Here is a 16741-nt window from a genome sequence, read left to right on the forward strand (position 1 = left end):
GGCTCGGCTAATCTCGTATGACCGATGATAAAGGAGGACGAAGGTTGGCCGTGGGGTCTTACTGCCGGCGGGGCATCCTCGTAAACACGGCGGTGAAACGGCACCGAGATCTCGCATAGCGGGCGCTATCTTTCCCACAGCCTCTTTCCGCGTGGCGCGCATCGTATGTGTGTGGTAATGTGTACGTACGCGGCAGAGACAGTGGCGGATCTCCACGTAACGTCTCACTCGATATCGCGCGACCCCACCTGCGCGTCGTAACTTGGAGGATTCGTGCCCGTAGCCTCCTTCCACCCTTTCCACCCTACCACTACGAGGAGGACGATTTCGTCCAAGTCGTCGTTGTCGTCGTCGTCGTTGTCGTCGTCATCGCACGATGCTTGACTATGCCGAGCAAAGCAATGACAGGGGTGTCAGGGGATCAAGAGTGTAACCTGGTCTGACTGAAGTAGCCGAGAGAACGTGCTACTTCGCGAGGGAGAAAGAGAGAGCGTAAAGTCGTGCCGCTTCGACCTCTACGGCGTACCGTTATGTACTCTCGATTAAACTCCGAAGAATGGCTAAGTAATCGCTTAACCCCTTCGGCTCCCGCGGCTTCTCCGCGTAATGAATCACCCGGATCGTGTCTCTCGATCTTGAAGAAGAGGCGAAATATCGAGCTCGACGTAGCTCCACGATAGCCCACCCGATAGTCCTCGATCGCCGAGGTGCCGGCTCGGCTCGGCTCGGCTCGGCTCGGCTCGATCGGAGACCGGCGTCTCTCTTCCGAGGGGGAGAGAATGCCGAAGAGGCACCATTCCCATCGTCTACGCCGTGTGGTATCGCCACGAGCGATAAACGCGGCTGCTGAAATCGGACACCTTCTAGCGCGGCCAGCGGCGCGGATCAAGGTGCACTCACACGCTCGCTCGCTCGCTCGTCTTACCGTTTGATCCTCGAAAAAGACCGTTAGCCGCCGACTCAAATCAAGCTGGTATGCTAACATCCTACATCGCGTAGTAGTATAATCGTCCGTGAGTATTTATCCGTGCCATTACGAGACAGTCGAAAGGCGATGCTGTCTCGGGCGAGAGAGTGAGACGTGACAACGCCAAGTGTACGCGCGGCTCCTCCACCTTACGGAGATGTGCCACCTTCTGACGGAATGTGAAGGAAGGCGCGACTCCCTTCCCATGGACGCCGACGGTAAGCCGCGACGCGACTTACTTGCCAGAGTGTGGGACGACCCCGTATGCCCGATATAATATTATAATTCTCGCGATATATCGGGCTGAGTCCGCCGACGTAGAAATGAATCAGGTTCGCTGCATCGCTCCCGCTAATGGCTGTGTTCGACTTCCACTGGCACTATCTGATTCATTCAGACTTCTGAATGCTCAGTCATCGGCTGAGAGTTTGATTAGAGATAAACTCGTGAGGGAGTAATTATAGAAGGAAGGCGAGGGAAGGCCAAACAAAAATATTAATTTGTACAAAAACTCGAAATATCGAATGTTTGTAGTTAAAATCAATGTCTGAACCTTTGTCGCGTCGGTATTGCTCTCAATTGACACAGCAATGTTTTCCAAAATCTTTCAGACGGTAAATTTCGAGATCTCGGCTTGTTGATTGCGAATAAAATGTTTCATATCATTTTTTGATCGGTTCAATGTGTAATTTTATCACATTATTACGACCGCGACGTAAGCAAGTGGTGTTCTCGCTGCCTCAAGAATCTAACGCGCGAACGTTGCAACAGTTCCGCATAAATCTATTCCGAGGTAAAGAAGCTATCGTTCACACGTCGGCGCTACTGACACGCAGGTGATCGGACGCGAATAACTGGCAATTTTCATATTACTCGAGCATAATCGTAAATCCTTATAGCATTAATACCACTTGGCGAGATGCATTACGGTATCGGCCCGTTTGCAACTACGCGATCATCGGTTTCTTTATCTTGTTCGCGCTTTACTACTCTCACCGAGCGGAACCGAACGACCTTGTTGGGAATAATGCGCGGCAATCGAGAGTCGTAGCTGCGACCGATCGATAGTGGATAATGATATACGTCCCTACGGCGACGTCGAGGATTCGTGATTGGACCGCGAAGGTCCAAAGTAGCGACGGCGGCCGATTAACTTTACGGCCTTTTGATAGACGCTAAAAACGTGATTATCGTATGCACGAAGGAAGAGAGGAACTTACGCGAGCTTATTAAGCCCGCGCTTGGCTAACGCGACTGGCTATCACGCGCGCCAAAGAAGAACCGAGGAATCCGAGCGTTTGCTGCTTTCACATTCAACGGGATGCCGCTTATGTAGACGCGGCATTGAAATCACCGCGTCGCGACTAAAAACTCGGCAACAAAATTGACGAGGTAATTTCCCCGATCTCGATTTCTCGCGGTTTCCGAGGCGAAAATTTGCCGGTTGTCTGGTAAATTCTCAGTAAAAAAAAAAGAAAAAGAAAAAAACCGTTTTTGCGAGAATCCCTTCGCAAAATTTTGGAAAAATTTCAAGTACAGAAAGAAGCAATCGGTCAATAAGGCGATTATTAATGCAAGACAATCTAGTATAGATTAACGTAATAAAAGAATTATTCATTGATCAATCCAATATTATGTCCCGAAAAATTTCGAAAAAAAAAAAAAAAATAGGAAACGACCTCGTAGTCCGATTGAGACTGAGAAAGAGGGAGGGAAGAAGCGTTGGACCGAGGCTTGAAGGCTGGTCGTTGCGCGGAAAGTTGCGTTCAGTTGAGAAAATTTACTTTCTCTATCTATACCACAGCTAAGAGATTACGATCTAAATCAGGCGAGCTAATCGCACCGAGGTAGACTCGCTTAATAAACCAGATTCTCGGCGCAGCCGAGAAACGCGTCTCGGCCGCGTTAAGCGAAGAAGAAACCTAGGCGCGTGAGCCCTACGCGATCCCTATTTGCGAGAGGATGCACCGCTGTGCATTAAGGAGCCCCTCGGCAGCCCGGTTTGTCCCATCGACATCGACGGACTCTATGACTAACAAGTTTGCACTTTAGCGCATAACGGGGCATTCCGCCGTGTTCCATAGATCATGGTCCATGACCCGCGGATTGCGTGGGCCGGCCCACCATAATCATTCCTCGCTGATGCAACGAGGCGGCGGCGGCGGCAGCGGCGGTGTGGTACCACGAGCATTAAATTTCCAACTTCTTCGCCTCTACCCCCTTTCCCACACCCAACTCAATCTCAATCGCGCTATCTCCCGCATCGAGCTCACTCCTCTCGCGATGCGATGCGCGATGCGATTTCCTCGAATCCCCGATCAGGAGATAACCGCACGTTTAACCCGCTGATCGGGTCCAATTGTGTTAAATTCGGACGGCGTGTTGTGCCTCACGTGCGGTAATCCGATTTAACGTAAAGTTGATCTCTTATCGGTTGATCCTTATCGGTGTAAAACACATCCGGTATGAGTATATTTTGTAAGCGAAAATATGACACTAAAATTTCTTCTTTTGCTACGAGCGAATTTTTCTATGGATATGAAATACACACGAGCTCGAATACCATGAATACCTGAAGAGATCGAGACCGTCGTTCTCTCGGTTTTTGTTTCGCGAGGAAACGTGAGTACGAACGAAATAGTGCGTAACTCCGTGCACACACGAGAGGCATCCAAGCGGTACAGGTTGTACCAACCGCGAAGATTAATTTAGCCGCAGCTATAAATACTCGTCGGATAGATAATAAATCGTCCCGCAAAATACGCGGTGAGGATAAATAGATACCTTCGGGGTAACGAAATTCCTTCGCTTTTTCATCGCTGCGTTCGCGATTATAAATAATTAATCGGCCCGGCGCGACAGCGGTCGCGGAGGCACGATCGCATATCCAGATCTCCGATCGTCGCACCGTAATAGAAATGTAATCCGGTCTGGCTTTTATCTAGATTACAAAATCTAAATGACTCAATCGTCGCGCACCGATGTATCATCGGAACGCGTATAGAAAATGATTAAAGCCAATACGTTGTAATCGTTGTCATTAGCATAATTATCATTATTTATTGGCGCGGACAATAATATCGCTCGGCCGAAGTCGCGTCGTACGTATCTTGGCGCCAACGAGATATCGATGTGTCTCGTGCATTCACTTCGGGAATCAATTATAGTAATGATACAGCGCGCAAATTGACACTACCGAGCGATACGACATGACACGACGACGCGACGCGTCGCGTCGCACGGCAACGATCGCTCCGATTAAACATCGTTCGGAAGAAATACACGGCGACATAAATTGTAGGTTACAAGCGCGACACGATGTAAGTGTCAAAGACGTTTTTCATACCTCCGTACTTTTCGTTTCTCTTATACCTATTTAGTAACACACAAACGAGATTCATCGTCAACGCATTGCCGGCACCCACTGCGCGCATCCATTTCCTCTCCTCATTCCGCCGCCTTGGCAATCGAAGAAGAATCAAGAGAGACGATGTCGATCGAGTTCAGAGACACGCGAATAGCTTTCTGCGGGAGAGAACGGCGAAGAATATTCCCTACGCGTGTCTTCAAGCAGTATGACATTTTTTGCGATTAACTTTTTTCATGATTTTTCCTCGCATCGCTTCTTTGAAATTTGATCTCTCCGGAGAGATGGTTATTATTACTATCGTGCATTTTATTCGGGAGGGAGATGTGATTCGCACTCACCGAATTTTTACCTTCCGACGTCGACGATCTTTCTTTAATCGCATCGAAGATATTAACGTTGTTTTATCCTGCACCGCTGCTTCGCGGCGACTCGCTCGCGCGCTAACTCTCGCACGATCGAAGTTGCAAAGAAGCTCTACCCGACGAAACATATCGTAATCTGATCGTCCTTGCCAGCAATGCAAAGACACATAACCAGCGCGTAATGAGCCATTAGCCCGGGAGTGTCGATGACAAGGCCTGATAGGTCGGCAACTATATAGCCGCTATCTTCACAAACGTAATGCGCTGCGGACGACACTGAAACGCGTGTTCCCCGACGCCTTAACGCCCCGAGTGAACATCGTTTAATCATCGATTACCGCGGATTCTACTCTCCCGTGCGAGTTCGCGGAATGTATCGTAAAACGAGCAAACGAGAATCTGCGCCGCAAACACATCAGCCGTGAGACGCGCGATGCGAGAGAAACGATGAATATTGGGAACGAAATTGATACTGGAATTTTCGTCGCGCCCAGTGATAAATTAAGTTTACGCGAGATAAATACAGATTCGCCGCCGATGCTCACCCCGAGCCCTTGACGTTGCTAGATAAATAATATTAGATTGCCAATAAATGAGATATATTTAAATTCATACAAAACCTCGACCCACCCAATCTTCAATCAGTCATTCCTGGTCGAATGTGCTTGACGATAATTGCACAATCAACCTCCGAGAAGAAAGAGGGAGAGAGAAAGAGGAGCCCATTTCTTTTAGAATAAATTTGAATTCATACGCGTTACGAAAACGCGCCAATGAAGTCGATGAAGACGACAAACGACGTCGTGTAAACCGTCGAATTCGACGGACGAGGCGGAAATCCGATCGTTCGAGGGCCTGAGAGGAAGGTAAAGCTCTATCAGGACCAATCGACGAGCGGGGGGAATCCAGATAGTCTCGCGATGGGCGCGTGATGCGTACGTGCGGTCCGTCGTAGTGTACGCCGAAGAGATAGCCGGGTAGTCGGGTTCTGGTCCGAGGCTGCGGTATCCGACGAGGGTGCCCTTGAAGCGGGCGGGGTCGTCACTCGAGGGCCGCGGGTAAACGACCATCGGAAACCCATGTGTGTTACCAGCCGGGGCCAGCCTTATAGCGTAGCTTACTTACTCGCACTACTTAAGTTTCTGGGTGTGTATGCGCGTCTCGCGTTGCTCCTCCTGCTCTCTCTCTCTCTCTCTCTCTCTCTCTCTCTCTCTCTCTCTCTCTCTCTCTCTCTCTCACACACACACACTCTCTCTCTCTCTCTCACTCTCTCTCTCTCTTCCTTCTTCTCTCTTTCCCGGTTATTCTCTCTCTTGCTCTCTGTCTTCGCTATCCTGCCGTCTCCCTCCACCTCAGGAAGCACCGCGGCCTAAGAGAGAGAACCTACCTTGCCCATCTACCACTACCGATGGAAGCGCCGGCGACCACTTCACTTCTCTTGCCTTACGAGTGTTATGAAATGATTCCTGCCTTCTTCCTTCACGCTGCCAATTTATAGGTTTAATTACCGCCTCGTGGCGCGACGCTCTCGCTCTCGCGATCCTCGTCGGCGAACGGTACGACAGAAAAATCCCCCGCGGGACCGTACGGCGACGTTAAAAGCGATTTAATCTACCGGACCACTATATTAATCGACGATAAGCGATTCGTCCGCATGTAGATATCGTCCGCGAGCATCAACCATCAACGACGTGCTGCACATGGCACCGGTGCGACGTGATCGCGTTCTAAACGAACATTCAACCCTCGTGTTTGCGCATTGCAAGTGGAAAAAGTGCGCTCATGATCGGGCCATCACCGTGCGTGCCATTTGCAATACGCAAGTGTCTTACATACACAGTGTAAGAGTAACGCAAAAGTAATTTAAATTTTATGCAACGTCAAAATATCAGACAAAAGCTCGATATGTATGAACTATCAAAATAAGTAATCTACTTGCACTTCTGATCTTTTTGCACTTCAGTGTGCTGATTCTTCGATATTGAAGAAACGAAATCATCCTACATTCCTACATATAAAATACACAATCTGTTGATCTCGTTTGTGACGGCAGAAAAAGGACTATGAAGAAACTCAAACTTTCCTCTTAGGCAGAAGGGCCTTCGGGGAGAGTCAATGGCGGTCGAAAAGCGCGATATCACGTGCGGAGAGGAAATGGCCCGAGATGGACCAGCGTTGCACGAGGGCAACCTTGAGCATAACTCGGTAGGGTCGGACTCCGGTGTGCTCTGGCCGGTAATGAGCCAAATCCATTACAGCAGCAGCCGCGACGCAACGAGCCAGCAACACCGTAAGCCGACCATACCACGCGTCCGACTCTGCACGGTCTCCCATCTTTTTCCCCTTGCCTCTCCGTAGCCAGAGCCGTGCGCGATCTATACGTGTACCTATGCCACGCACGTACCGTGTCGTTAACAAGCAGCTAACCAATGGCACCGGTTCGGTACCAATTCCAATTATAGACCGCACGAGTACATTCTACGTAGCTCTAGTAGTGTATAGAGCATCGGGGGAGAGAAGCATCCATATCTTCTTCTTTCCCCCCTTCTCCTGTTGTTGCTTCTTCTTCTTCTGCTTCTTCTTCTTCTTCTTCTTCTTCTTCTTCTTCTTCTCCTCCTTCTTCTTTTTCTTCTTCTTCTCTTTCTTTCCCCGTCTTATGCGTCCCTCGTTGTCCTCATCATCCTTCCGCTTTTTTCGTCGCTCGCCGATCGCGGAACCAATTATAATATCGGCGCCGAATAAATTGAAAACTCATGGACGCCGTGGCACGTGCGCGCTTGGAAAATTCGAGTGGGACGAGCTCGTCGGTTCGCTGAATTACCGTCGATACACGAGGTATTGAAGGGTGCGATACTCGCCACGATAATCGCGAGATATCTTGTAAGGGTACTCGCAAGGTCACAACACGCGACGGGGACAACATCGCCGCCACCGCCGCCGCCGCCGTCGTCGTCGTTGCGGTCGAGACGCGACGGAGCGTGAGACGGTGGTCGGGTGGCGCCACGCAATTGTCAATTAACATTTTTACCGCCGTATAAGAAAACACGAAGCTACACGAAGCCACGTACATACGTGACCACCGGCGGCCGGTCCACGTCGGGCTCGACAGGGTTCCGAGAGATCGCGAAGAGCGTTCAGCATTGTAGAGATAGAGACAACGAATGCCGGCACTCTCAGTAGTGCGAGCGAGCGAGCGAACGAGTGAATGCATTTATTCATACTCTAAAACGGTGATGTCAAACTCGTCAGGCGAGTTTTGTTAGCGTGGCATACATTTACAGGCGTTTGCAAATTTTACGTTTTACTAAATTTTCCATTCGAGAAAATTCGAGAACTCGCAAGAAGATCGCGAAAAATTCATGAAGAAGCACACGTCACATGTTCATATACGAACGTGCTATCTCGATACTCGAATCGAGATACTTAACAAGGTAGCTCCTCGATTTTCGCTCGTGAGAACCGACGGCTTTTCTGCCTCGGTTGTGTTAGCGGGAAACACGATTAGTACTGCCATTAACGTACATCCCATCCATTTAATTTTTCTCCGCAGGACTACTTACTCGAACCGCACCGGCCGACCGACCGACCGACCGACTGGACCGCGATCCGGAGCCTCTACGACGCAGTATCTTCAGATTAGCTGGACTAGATTAAATTCCACGACGCTCTAACGGCGCGAATAATATTCCGTTCGGAAAGGATCGTCGGCAGATATGTATAATTTGCGACATTGGTATTTCATAAATTTTTCACGCAGTAGCGATAGCAGCTTTCGCAAATTGGAAGAATATGAATGTGTACGTGTGTACATATGAGAGTTCATAATTACGAAATTATATAACACGTAAGTGATTCCGCGAGAACGCGTGGATTGACTGCGAAGAAAAAGATGCAGATGTGTGTTATTCTAGCGATGGGAAACTACGCGAGCGAGCATTTCGCACCGACTTTAATCCGTATTTAACGAATAAGAGTGGAATACAAACGGCGATTTGTTCTGCTTGATAGAATGTGTAGTGAAGGCAAACGAGCGGCTGTTCGTCACACGATATGCCTGAGGTACAGGATGAACATATGAATGTGGCATTTACGAGACACAAATATCGGGCAGTCGGACAGCCAGTCAACCGCAACATCGGCCGAGCTGGGCCGCTCGATAGCCGAGCTTAAACTAGCTTGCGAACAACCGGCAAGAAAACTTGCATACAATCGCGCAGCCATATCGCGATTCGCTTCTTTCTCGCGTCTTGTAGAAAAATACAGCAAAAGAAGCTCAGAAATAGATAGTAAAAGATAATTAACACTCACCCTATCTTGGTGATGAGCTTGCCGTGGACGTGGAGATACGAAGTAACGAATCGCTTATTCACCTGATAAACAAAAAAGATAAGAGCAATATGAGTATCGGGTGTCAAAGGGATAACGGATAAAATATCGTTTTATCAAACATGCTTGTATGTTAGTCACGCAGTTATGACAGCACATACGACGCACGTATGTCTCGACGAGAATTTTACGAATATTACACGTCAACGGACCGCGTGTCATTATCGCCAACCGCGAACAGACGCAGCAGCATTCGAAGGCTGTTAGACAAGTACGAGGTTACAAGGGAGGAATGCATACCTCGACACTCGTTAATTGCGATAACTCCTCCAAGTCGCTGTGGGAGAGCCTTGCTTCGTTGGCAGTAGCCGCGCTGGTCGTACGCCGCACCCGTCTACCATCGCCCGGATGAATCCACGTCTCTCGTCTGAGCCCGCCGCCGATGATGTTAGCGCCTTCTTTCTCCTTCATCCTCGCTCGCTCCTTCGACTCCCTTTCTTCCTTCCGCTTACGTTCGATAGACTCGTACTAAGAATATTTTGTTTACTAAAGACTGCACCTCTCTATACCGTGTATTTAAGTGACATTAAAAAGAAAAAAGAAAAAAAAAGAGAAAAAAAAAATTAAAGAGGAAACGGATGCGGTACATAGCATAATCTGGCAATTGTTGGAGACTGTACAGTGTCGGTGTATATATTACAATTTGCCGTTATATTTATGCACCCTTTCCGTTTCGCATCGCTGCTCATGTACAGGTGTAAGAAATACGAGCACTGCATAACGTTGCACGGAGCGTCCTGCGACCATCGGCCATGTCCCTGCCAATTACGAATTCACCGATGGCTATTTAGTTTCCGACGCGTGGCGTTAACCGCCGGACATTTAATGCGCACGATTGAGCTACTGCGAGAAAATCGATGGTTTCCTATTCAACCCGTTCAAGATTCTACTACCGTTGAAACAGGGATGCCAGTAGCAGTGCGACTCCGTTTGTATAGTCAGCTAGTCATACAAAGAGCGTCCATTGGACAGTATCAGTATTCCTCGTTTGTATAACAAGTTCCCGCATCTACGAGAAGTGCATGCTAACGAAATGTGCAGAGCTGTAGCGAAGATAAGAAAAGTTTACGACTTGGATTTACAGCGAAGCATTTCTGGAAACTTGGAGAAAACATTTGCTCCTGTATAAATAAGCGGTCTCAAAAATGTCGCAGGCATATCGTTAGCAGATATTGTGTACTTTTATCGATCTTATCGAAAGTATAACTTCAACAATACAATGCCCCTCCTTTCCCTAACCCCACCCTTCCACGTGTTACTACAATGTACATATCCTCTACTTGCATGACGTTCATAATCATTTAACGAAATTAACATTCGCGTGAATGAAGAAATTGCACCGAGAATGGTTACGTAGAAGTGTATATACTCAGATAATGAGAGACAGATATATGCAAGAATATTTTCCGACTGAACTAATGGATAATTGCATATGCAAAAGGCATATTATATATTAATTCGCCGCGCTTGCCACCGAGAGTTAAGAAAATGTAAAGTCATTTTTAAGTGCACAGATGAACAAATCAAGGCTCCAAAGCACGCAAAACAAAAATATAAAAGTGACGAGCAGTAAAATAATAAACGAATAAAATAAAGCCTTGACCAAATGAATGACGAAATGAATATATCTAGAGGATATCACACCAAGTATCAAAATTTACTTACATAATGTAGATACTGGCGGCAAAAGAAAATCAAAAGATTATTAACGTTAGTATAAATACAAACAGATTGGCGGTAAAGTTTTATAGTCTTTTACCTTCTTTCTGTTCTCATCAAAGAGCGCTATTAGACTTTCCCTGGCAGAATGGAAAGGATTTGATGACATGAGAGACCGCATGTAATAATACACAGCGTCCAGTTTCCGTCTCTGAAAATACATAAAGAAACATTGAGAAAAATCATGTAGAAATATATCCGTCAATTTACGTGTAATTTATAAATATACATACTGCATAATGTGCCAATAAGGCGAGCTGATTGTAGGGTCTGCCGTTTTTAGGATTGATCTGTTGCGCTTTCAAATACCACCTGCACAAAAAAATATTCAAATTAGACGAAATATTGAAATATTCATAAAAAGATCGTCATGATCATTCTATATACTTACTGTCTAGATTTTCCGTAATTGGTCGTCTCGTTTGCTTGTTCTTTGTACCTCGCCAAATCACCCAAAAATACGAAGATCTTCTGTGCACTAACCAAAGCCAATCCTAGAAGTCCCAGTCCCTTCGGTAAACTCGAGGACGCAAGAAACGTGTCCAACTTGAAGTCGTACGTAGTCTCGAGAGTGCTTAGCAAACTCTCCAGATAAGTAGTACCCTCGTCGATGATATTCAACATTATCTTCTTGTAATGTTCTCGTCCCTCCGTACTCTCTTTGGACATTGCTTTCCGCAACATCTCAATTAGATTGTAAAACAATATCTTCCAGAAATGTTGCTCGACGTTCTCCGCCTGACAGAACTTGATATCAGTCTCGAGCAATATCTTTAAGCTTTGCTGTAGGAAGTGTCGTATATATGAAACTCTGTCCCAACATGACGTAAAGCCGCCGGAACTTAATATCCATTGCAGTTCCAGATCGGCGCGCTCTATGTCCAAGAGAAGGCAGTGATTCTTCGCTGAATGAAAACTGCAGAGCAAAGTTAATGTATGTAGTAGCATATATCATACGGTTACATCTCATCATCATAGATAAATCATAAAATATGTCCACACACATACATATGTGATACTTACCTCGCTGAATACGGTTCGTACCACGCGGGTCTTATGTTTCCAAATTGATCGTTCATGTACGGCGCTGGCATACCATCCAATTGAGCACCTTGGAAAGAATGATGCGATGGTGTAATACCTACATTAGATTGAAATACTGGAACGCTCGAGACGTGCATCTCACTGTCCCTGAAAACAAGAATAAATCGTCGTTTATTAATTTCTGAAATAGCAAATTCTGATAAAAAATAAGAGAAGTCTATATTACCTCTGTATCGCCGCTCTACTGCCAGGTGAGATAATAACGATAGGTTTATGTGGGTTATTCGGATCAAATAATGTTCTTTGTTGTTGCTGCTGCTGCTGCTGCTGTTGTTGCTGTTGCTGTTGTTGCTGCCCAGCCCCTTGCTGAGACCCTGCAGTCGTCTGTTTGGGAGACGACTGGTTAGCGTCAGGCAAGATTAAAACGCCTGGTTGAGTATTGCTATATCCCGTCGGAGATGATCGATGAGTTGTTGAATTCGAATTCGCGTTTGAAAGCGGAGCAATATGAGAGGCAACTTTCGGAGTTTGTCTCCCATCGTCCGAGTCGCAAATTGATATCTTTCTTCCCGTCCTCCAATCTTCATCTAAGTATCTATCCGTTCTAAAATCAAATATTCGTAATATAAACTCCACGATATTCTTATCACGTTAAATTTTGTGCCTGTGTTTACTGATATATTCGTATTTCAAATAGTCGGAACATACCTGGGTCTGTGATCGTCAAAATTTCTATAACTGCGGTAATTCCTGTCTTTACTCGATTCTCGACTACGCTGGATAATATTACGTTGCCTCCTGTGGTCGTGTCGCCTACTATTATTATTATTGTTATTTTTTTGATTATTGTTATAGCTGTCATTTTCTCTGTTCTGCTGATTTTTCTGACGCTCACGGCTGTTGCCTCGCCCTTTGCTGCTACTGCTAAAATCATTTAAAACAAAGATTCTCACCAAACGATCTTACTGAACAAAGAAGCCTTTGACGATTCAAACCTCCGAAAGACAGGAAGAAATGATAATCCAGCCAATTCGCACTTACCGCTCGGCAGCGTGGTGCTTCTCACGCTTTTTTTTTTTACGTCGTTTGTGGCTCTCACCCACAGCCTGATTTCGCGACATGCTCACGCTCTCGCGTATACTCAGTATAGAGGAACTACGACTCAAGTATTCCGCCTCCATCTTTTCGTTCAATTCCACTTCTTCGCTCCAATCCTAAGTATCGAAATATGGTTTTATATTATATATGTTGCACGAACTTTCCGAGTATTGATTTATTAGTTGCTGTACTTACGAATGCACCGGTATCAGACGCAGTATTGGATGATGGATTAAAAGTTTCAACTTTCAACGAGCTAATGCTCATAGTTTGTTGATTACTCTGCTTGTCCAATGTCGAATTATGATCGTATGTATTTCCGGTTACTCTTTGCCTATTAATAAAAACAATATTATCGCGAATACAAGTGGAAAGTACGAAAGAAGCAAAAGAAACAACTGAATAATTACGTGTTGCAAGTACGATGTTGCGAATTGATTGGTGATGTCGCACCTCCTCTGCGATGGATCTCAGGTGACTTGTAACCTCTGTTCGAATTCGATTGTGAAGTTGCGGGCGATACGGATGACGGCGGCGGCATCATTACGCTATCGGCACGGCTTAAACTTTCCATGCTGGTGTACGTGCTGTTACTACCGCGACGATTGTAAGACCTGTTAAGATCATGAAAAGTTCGCATGTCCAACACTGACTTTCTATTCACATAAACTACACGAAAGAGTGCAGATATAGAAGCGGACAGAGTTCCTTGCATACCGGTTTATATATTCCTGACTAGGTGTGTGGGATCTGGAACTTGGCGCCGAATACTGTTCAGGAGTAACAGGTCTGAAAATACTACTCGCCGTAGCTTCTAGTTCCTCAGGTCTCAGTCTGCCTCTTCCTCTGCTTCTGGCTGGCACGGTATTCGCCCAGCTAGATTGCGGTGGTAGTGGTCCGGATGGCGGTAAGCTTTGCATTGTTTGCGAATGCTGCATCACCGATGGATAATTGTAACTGGATGAACCCTGTTGAAATCAATATCGTAAACATGATAGCCAAGTGATTGTATATTGATATTGTATACAAAATATCACTATGTCGGAATAAACGAATTTTTGCATTGGAGTGTTTACCTGAAAACGAGAGTTTACCTGAAATGTAATACTGCCACCGTTCCAAGAATCCTCTGTAGACGTTCCCGGATTGCTCGTGGGTAGAGCATACCCATTATCCGCGAGATACTTCTTTTGAAGACGTGGTGGTAAAAGTTCCAACTTCATATTTTTCGATAAACTGTCCTTCGCGTTATTCCGTTTGCCCGAAGGTGGCTTGCCTTGAAATTTATCGGAATGTCCAGTAGGTTCCACGCTACGAGTGTCTCTCGTACGGTTAAAATCATTCAACTGATTGTTTGCCGACAAAGGTTCTGAACCCTAAAAATATACAATTACAAAAAATATAAGATAAATATTTTTCTCAATGGTACGATGCATACGAATATGTTATAACTTCATGATCCATTTGATTCCATCAGATCGTTTCACTGTGCACTAACCTGTCTAACTTCTCGCAGATTATCCCTTCGATTCGCGCAGTTCTTAGAGGATATCGGTGAGTCGGATCGCCAACGTTCTTCATTCTCATTGGCATGGCGATGTCGACGATTACCCGAATATCGTTTACTATTATCATCTCTGACTCTACTTTCACTATCGTTATCACGACCGCTTGCGCGATTACGATCACTTTTATGACTACGGTTAGAATAAGAGTCGCGATCGTCGCTTTCTTCTCTCTCTCGTTCCCATGCACTATGTGTATGGGTGCTATGAGTGGGGGATCTAAAGAAATTTAATAATTATACTTAGCATAATGTAACAAAAACTATGATTACATCATTCTTTTGTATTAAAGAATGTTTTACCATTATTATTGTTTCATGTATTATATGCATAGATAGCAACGAGCATGCATTACCTGTTGGTCGCGTCTTGTTCAGCCAATGCTTCTTTCACTTTTTTCGGTACATACAACAGCTGCTCAGGTTTCCTATTTCTCCTCTTTGGATCACCTCCTCCTGCTCCTATGTTACTGATATTGTGACTGGTACTCAATGTCTGATCAATGTTACTGCTATTTCTATAATGGATGTGTGTATTATCCAATTTTTCGGTTACATCGTCAATCTGTGACAGAGGTGGACTGTCTTTTGCTTGATTAGATCTATTGGTTTGTGGCTGTCTCAGACGATATTGGACGGAGATTGATCTGGATTTGTCTTGCATGCCAATTTCGTTGTCGTATTCGTCGGCAGTGCTGCCGGACCTACTTGTTTTACGTAGGGGTCCGCTTCCTGGTCTATATAAAGCCTGAGATGCTCTATTTCCTCCGCCACGCATCCCTGCTAATCTGTCTTTCTCTTTAGAATTCATTGATTCTGAAAATTATTGTTACAATATCACTGCTGGAATAAGTTTTTAATAACTCCTTTTGAGCATAAATTTTTTCTACATATAATCACAAACATTTGAATATTTTACATATATTGTAATTGTTATGTTCTGTTAATGGCTGTGTTCAGATGTTCACTGCCAGTACTGAAAATATATGGTATGTGTCACATATACTATAGATTTTCAGCGCTGATGGTGAATATCAGAACACTGCCAATATCATATATAAAATTACCATCTCAAACATATTCATGTAATAACTTTAATAAGTAAACAAAGATTATATATTATATATGATATATATATGTACATACACACGCACACACGCACACGCACACACACGCACGCACGCACACGCACACACACGCGCACACACACGCGCACACACACGCACACACACACACACACACGTAGATATATATATATATATATATGTTTCTAATTGTATTTCTCTCTTGGTGTATTATTCTATAATACGATATACTAATTATTTCTCATATTTATTTCAATACTAATCAGTCACATATTTTACCTTGAGAGATCATGCTAAATTTAACACTTTAACTATATTTAAACTTCATTTAGATATGTAAATATAAATAAAACAATGTTATGATATCTTAGAAACATTTTCTGTGTTATATATCCAGGAAATTGGTTAATATTATATACAATATTGTATGCATAGATAAGAATGTTGACACAAAGGAAAAGATAAAAAACTAGTGAGCTCTTGTGCTTCACATGTCTAGATAATTTTAGATAAAATCGTGTATTTCTTAAAGGATGTAGGAAAATTAGAAATTTCGAATAGCAAAATATTAAGTTTTATAGAGGCACATGCAAGGAAGCGTTTGTGTTGATACTCTTGACAACACTAGAACGTGTTAGCTAAGCGTTTCTTTTCAGAAAAAAGAACGTTGTCTAATCAAGATCTTAAATAGTATCAGATTAACTTCGCAAAACATAATTTGTTATCTTTGGATTTAATAGTCGCAAGGACAAATGTAAAATAACGCGACATTGCGGTGCTCGCTGTGTTTTTTAGGTTAACATATTTAGAGAGGTTAACTTTGAGCACATCAGCCCAATCAAGTCGCGAGGAATGACCATAAATTCGGCTCGAAGTTAGGCGCGCGAAAATATCAGCGACAACGCGGCGTTGTTTCTTACAACAGAATCGCAATATGATAACGTTCTCATAAAATACCTTGTGAAAATCCTCCCCACTTTCTGCGTCCTTTGTCGCGGTTCGCCATATTGAAATGCAATCGTATCAAGATTTTTCCATGATGTGAAAAGGCAAGATGTAACGTTTCCGTAGATGCGCACTCCTTCGAAGCAACAGCGCACCCTTCGACCAATCAGCGATCCCGAATGCTGTCAAGTTCTAATCTAT

The 16741-nt window shown here is 44.9% G+C and overlaps 1 protein-coding gene across 6 annotated transcripts in view; it reads right to left on the reverse strand.

Annotated features, from left to right (window-relative positions):
- The window catches only part of LOC105190592 (Smg6 nonsense mediated mRNA decay factor), an 86379-nt gene extending 69709 nt beyond the window's left edge, over positions 1 to 16670 (reverse strand). For 2 of the 6 annotated variants that reach the window (XM_011153391.3, XM_011153390.3), the window contains exons 1-17: positions 16553 to 16670; positions 14867 to 15326; positions 14445 to 14730; positions 14041 to 14322; positions 13664 to 13914; positions 13357 to 13560; positions 13142 to 13280; positions 12890 to 13062; positions 12557 to 12772; positions 12075 to 12452; positions 11828 to 11995; positions 11196 to 11720; positions 11038 to 11116; positions 10845 to 10955; positions 10751 to 10762; positions 9326 to 9553; positions 9008 to 9069 (exon numbers count right to left, since the gene is read on the reverse strand). In XM_011153391.3, the coding sequence (XP_011151693.1) occupies positions 9008 to 9069; positions 9326 to 9553; positions 10751 to 10762; positions 10845 to 10955; positions 11038 to 11116; positions 11196 to 11720; positions 11828 to 11995; positions 12075 to 12452; positions 12557 to 12772; positions 12890 to 13062; positions 13142 to 13280; positions 13357 to 13560; positions 13664 to 13914; positions 14041 to 14322; positions 14445 to 14730; positions 14867 to 15326; positions 16553 to 16601 (3623 nt within the window). In that variant the 5' untranslated portion in view covers positions 16602 to 16670. The remainder of the gene's footprint in view (positions 1 to 9007; positions 9070 to 9325; positions 9554 to 10750; positions 10763 to 10844; positions 10956 to 11037; positions 11117 to 11195; positions 11721 to 11827; positions 11996 to 12074; positions 12453 to 12556; positions 12773 to 12889; positions 13063 to 13141; positions 13281 to 13356; positions 13561 to 13663; positions 13915 to 14040; positions 14323 to 14444; positions 14731 to 14866; positions 15327 to 16552) is intronic. The other 4 variants (XM_011153394.3, XM_011153393.3, XM_011153392.3 and 1 more) reach the window with 3 other exon arrangements.
- Between the last annotated feature and the right edge of the window lie 71 nt (positions 16671 to 16741).

The sequence above is a fragment of the Harpegnathos saltator genome, unplaced genomic scaffold (genome assembly GCF_003227715.2).
Source record: "Harpegnathos saltator strain DR-91 unplaced genomic scaffold, Hsal_v8.6 scaffold225, whole genome shotgun sequence".
NCBI lineage: Eukaryota > Metazoa > Arthropoda > Insecta > Hymenoptera > Formicidae > Harpegnathos > Harpegnathos saltator.